Source organism: Saimiri boliviensis, chromosome 17 (assembly GCF_048565385.1).
Source record: "Saimiri boliviensis isolate mSaiBol1 chromosome 17, mSaiBol1.pri, whole genome shotgun sequence".
Lineage (NCBI taxonomy): Eukaryota > Metazoa > Chordata > Mammalia > Primates > Cebidae > Saimiri > Saimiri boliviensis.
In genome coordinates this window covers 3,989,547-3,994,593 of record NC_133465.1, presented here as the reverse complement: position 1 = coordinate 3,994,593, position 5,047 = coordinate 3,989,547, and the positions used below count along the sequence as shown (strand labels likewise).

Below are 5,047 nucleotides of genomic sequence, written 5' to 3'. Positions count from 1 at the left end.
CTAAAACAAAATTTTCCCATAAATTTGTTTCCATAAAGAACTCAAATCATTTAGCCACAATCTTGTTAGACTTGCTACCTTGATTTTTGTTAGCCTAGATGTTGTTTTCCACAGACATAGAGAGTAATTCTGTTAAAACAAACCGTTGGGCCTATTAGATAAAGTGGATAAACATTCCACAACAAAACATTATTCACTCAAAAAATGTGTTAACATACATTTTTCATTCAAAAGGGATCCAAACCTTGAAGGTAGCTGAAGAGAGAATTACTCATAAAAGTCCAATTCTTTATCTACGGGGCTTCTTTAGCTCAAAGTTAAAGAAAGCAGCGCATATGTTTCACTATTTTGGCTGTCTTTCAGAAAGGTACCATGGCTTCCTGGAATGAAAATAAGCCTAGAAATGTAATAATAAAGCTTAGCCTTCAAGAAGTTCTTTCCTACTCAAAAGATTGGTACTTTCAGGCAAAGAGGTTCAATGTGATAGAACAATATTCTGCAAACTCATAGAGTTTATCTCTGATGTAAATTAAGTAATCTTAGGACTACTTACAAATCAGATTATTTACATGTAGGCTCTAATTCCTTATTCAAAAATCAACTTAAAAACTCTTCTTGTAAAAGGATTTAAATAAAGTTCATTGAAGCTCCTCCCATGTTGCATGAGATGACTTTACATACAGCTAGATTGCTACAAGATAAATACGGAATGTTGGCTAGGCGCAGTGGGTCAAACATGTAATCCCAGCACTTTGGGAGGCTGAGGCGGGTAGATCACCTGAGGTCAGGAGTTTGAGACCAGCCTGACCAATGAGGTGAAACCCCCGTCTATACTGAAACTACAAAAATTAGCCGGGGATGGTGGCAGGTGCCTGGCCCAGCTACTCCGGAGGTTGGGAAAGGAGAATTGCTTGAACCTGGGAGATGGAGGTTGCAGTGAGCTGAAACTGTGCCACTGCACTCCAACCTGGACAACAGAGCAAGACTCTGCCTCAAAAAAAAAAAAAGAAAGAAAAAGAAAAGAAAATGAGTGTTACCTCAGAATATAGTATTGAATATGTTCACTTTTAATAACACAAGGTAACTGCTTTGGCAGCCTGTGTTCCTAGTGGCTAGTCGCTTGACAATAAAACATCAGTAATCTGGTAGTTTAAGAAGGTTTAAAAAGCCCAGTCAAGGCCTACTCATGTATTCTTGAATAAAATACTTCAGGTTAAAATCTGTAACATTTCCAGGATTCACAATTGTAAATGATCATTCCAAATGAGCACATCTCTTAGCATTCTCAGAATGTGACTATAAGAAAGATTTACTGTTTAAGTTCCTATCTCGGTATGTCATTCAACACAGGGAAGCAGTGATAGAAACTCTATACATTTCCATGCTCATTGCCACAGGACAACCATGGATGCCAAGTTTAAGCATTAGGAACAAGTATGAGTCCTCTAAAGTAATAGTCTACATTAAAAATGAAGGCATAGCCCTAGACGGGGCAGCTCAGTAAGATGCAGAGTACAGTCCACTAACCAAAAAATCAGAAAGTTAAGAATACGTATAAAACCCACTAGCTTTGAAACTTAAAAATGTATCCACAGACAGAAACTTTGGTCATTTTAAAGTGACCTTCACAAATCAGTTTTATGTTTATTTCCATTTTCTTATACAGTTTAAGCCTCAATCAAATCAGTAGTCTCTAGGGATTTTGAAATCGCCATAGATTAAAATCCTCTCTGACTCAACTGTTTGACTAATGCTGAGTATTTAATAATTCTACTTGAGAGTGAATTTTTGGACAAAATCCTGCTGTGCGCTGTCTTCAGATGCTCCCCAGCTCCACTTGAAAGCAGGGCATCACTGTCCTTATTTTAACACTCAACTCAGAAATGGGAAAATATATCACTACAGACAGTTCTACTATTTAGTAGGCCTAGTGGAAAACAGTTTTATAATACTAAGGAGCAACTATCACCAACAAAGGCAAAGATCTCCTCCTCTGAACTAATAATACATATTCATAGCTTGTTTCCAAGGATAAGAAATTAATAACTGTGATAGACCAGAGTTAAGTTAATTAATTTCTAAACTTCATGCTTTTGATAATAAAATCATTGAAGCTATAGCACTTGGACTGTCTCTATTTCCACAGATTAGGCACTCTGATACTCAACAGGTTGAGTAAATTGAATCCATATATTGTATTTACGTTCTCTGTCAAGGTTGCTTCTCCACATTTCAGTGATCAAAGGCAAAACAGTCATCAACCCTGTAGCCTTCAATACTATGTTCACTACATTTAATCAAGTGCCAACTCCACTGCATCTTTCACCAACCTTAGGAATGCTTAAAAGCATGGCATTGTTCAGCAACAAATATAGGCAAAGTACTGCATTAAAATGCATACACACCACCAAACAAAAAATGAAGAAGAAAGCAAATAAATGTCAACCTCTACATTGTATGAAAAAATTAGTTAAAAAGCACAGGACTGCCCAATAAACATTTGAGAGGTGGTTTTCTACCTGAGGCAGCATCAATCACTGTGGAAACTCCCCTTCGATCAGAGACTGGACGGGATGACCCTGGCATGCTGACTGGGTCAGAGCGGACTGGCTGGATCCTGCAATGCAATTTAATTTAATTCATATATGTTACTGGCATCAAAACTGTCACTTGCTACAAAAGACCTTAAATCAGGAATGTTGGAGTAGCACAATCCATTAAAGAACCATCCATCCTAAAACAAGACAAACAAGGAGCTGTAGTCCCTAATTGCTGCACAAGGATAAAGCACTACAAACATTCTCTACAGTCCAGACCCCTTCTAACTTATCTATGAGTGTTATTCCACAGATTTTTAAGGAAGGGACTGAAAAGCTAACATTAATTTAAAGGGATACAATTTGGCATTTCCAAGGGACACACATGAAGAGTTTTGAGAATCCTGAAATTCGTGAATAGCACCATAGCTATTAATGTGTTCCATAAAAGGCAGCAATATGTAATTCAAAATCCTTAATGAAAGTTACTTTATATCTGACAGGAAGCATAGGATAACAAAGATGTACTGTGGCTGGGGGAGGGGGAGCTAGCTAGGGTCACTACTAAGTGACCTACCTTTATAAAATTACCAACTAGCATATAAAAATCAATGAGAACCTCAGTAAATGTACAAATTACCACATATAATTTAAAGTATAATAAACATTCATCCTGGCTAACAGGGTAAAATCCTGTCTCTACTAAAAATACAAAAAAATTAGTCAAGCGTGACACACGCCTATAGTTCCAGCTAGTTGGGAGGCTGAGACAGGAGAATCACTTGAACCTGGGAGGCAGAGGTTGCACTGAGCTAAGATTGGGTAACTGCACTCCAGCCTGGGCAAAAGAGTGAGACTTCATCTCAAATAATAATAATAATAATAATAAACATATAAATGCTGAGTGTCTCTTTCTAGCTGCATTAGAATAAATCCTAACATAAAAGTATCTGGAAGATTAAAAGATCTGAAAGTCCCAGGCAACTTAGAAAAACAAAAACTTATTACAACAATATATGCATGTATTTCTGGTAATTCATTCATACAGTAAGTATTTACTGAATATTTACTGCATGTCAGAATTACTACGGGAACAAGCAGAAACAAAACAAAACACCGACCAATGTCTATATGTATGACACAGCACATGAAATTCACGACAATGCAAAATAAAACTAAAGTGTAAATACGAATAACATAAATAATAAAAGCTCAGACAGGGGAATACATTAAGGGTCCACATAAGATAGAGGTCTTGTAGAGCTGAAATAGGAATTAGGTCTGTATACAGGAATAGTATATGCATAATGAAGAGGAGCAAGAATTGGCCTTTACTCACAGGACTGCAACATGCAGAAACGTAGATCAGTGACTAAATATGACAAAGTCAGGGCATCTTCAAGTACATGATACGGCTGAAGTGCAGAGTTCATAAAGGGTATCAGGGGAAGATAAAAAGTTGATAAGAAATGTGGGGCAAATGACAGAAGCCTGAAATGTCAAGTGTGAATTTCAGACTAGTTATGCAACTAGTTTGAATGCATGTGTTTGTTGTGAGGAAGAAAAAAAAAAAAGGAGAGAGGTATAGCATGATCCAGTACCAGAAGGTGAAAATAGAGACAAGGAGCTGGGCTAGAGCAATTATAAATGAGAATGAGGAGAATTTCAATAGTCGGATTTCTAACTGGATGCTGGGTGAGAAATGGTAGTACTAAAAAGGACTTAAAATTGATGAGAGTTAAATCTAAATTTCCCATAAAAACTGTGCTGTAGGGTCTTAGCCAAGGTCCCAACCAAGCTTACCTGCTGAAAATTTAAAATATAAATTACAGATGCAATTAATAGAAATTTATGAACCTGTTGCTCAATATAAAGATTTCTAAAGTTATATGCGTCCAGTAAACAGGATAATATTCTAATCAAACATAAACAATTTAAAGTCATTTAGATTTTTTTTAAAAAAACTGAGGGACTACAGGTGTGCGCCATCACACCAGGCTAATTTTTTGTATTTTAGTAGAGACGGGGTTTCACCATGTTGGCCAGGATGGTCTCAGGATGGTCTTGATCTCCTGACCTTGTGAACCACCTGTCTCAGCCTTCCAAAGTGCCAGGATTACAGGCATGAGACACAGTGCCTGGCACTATATCTACTTTTAAAAGAAGGGAGTTAGAAAGATCTTAACAGAAGAACTGTATGTGAGGAAAAGAGTAACAAAGAAAGCTGAAGGAGGCCACAAAACAACGGGCAGAGACCTCCTAAGAAAAAGCAGAGCTTTACAGTAGCAGCTAGTCAGTCGCTAGAAAAAAATAAGACAGTGTCTTGTGCATGGTTTTGCAAAGAAACTAAATGTGTTACGTAGTTGTAAAGAGAATAAATTGGTTAGTTATTTTAAATGCTTTATTATTAACATTTAAATAACCAAATGACTATTTTAAACACAAGTACATTGAATCACCAAGTTGAGGACTGAAAAGAATTGACTACCTGACCATGGCTTGAGGTCCTA

The 5,047-nt window shown here is 36.9% G+C and overlaps 1 protein-coding gene across 10 annotated transcripts in view; it reads right to left on the bottom strand.

Annotated features, from left to right (window-relative positions):
* The window catches only part of BCAS3 (BCAS3 microtubule associated cell migration factor), a 661,861-nt gene that overhangs the window by 294,534 nt on the left and 362,280 nt on the right, over positions 1-5,047 (bottom strand). For all 10 annotated transcript variants that reach the window (XR_012514509.1, XR_012514510.1, XM_039475903.2 and 7 more), the window contains one exon: positions 2,520-2,617. Coding sequence is in view for 8 of the 10 variants with exons in the window: in XM_039475903.2 (XP_039331837.1) it covers positions 2,520-2,617 (98 nt within the window). In the remaining 2 variants the exon portion in view is untranslated. The remainder of the gene's footprint in view (positions 1-2,519; positions 2,618-5,047) is intronic.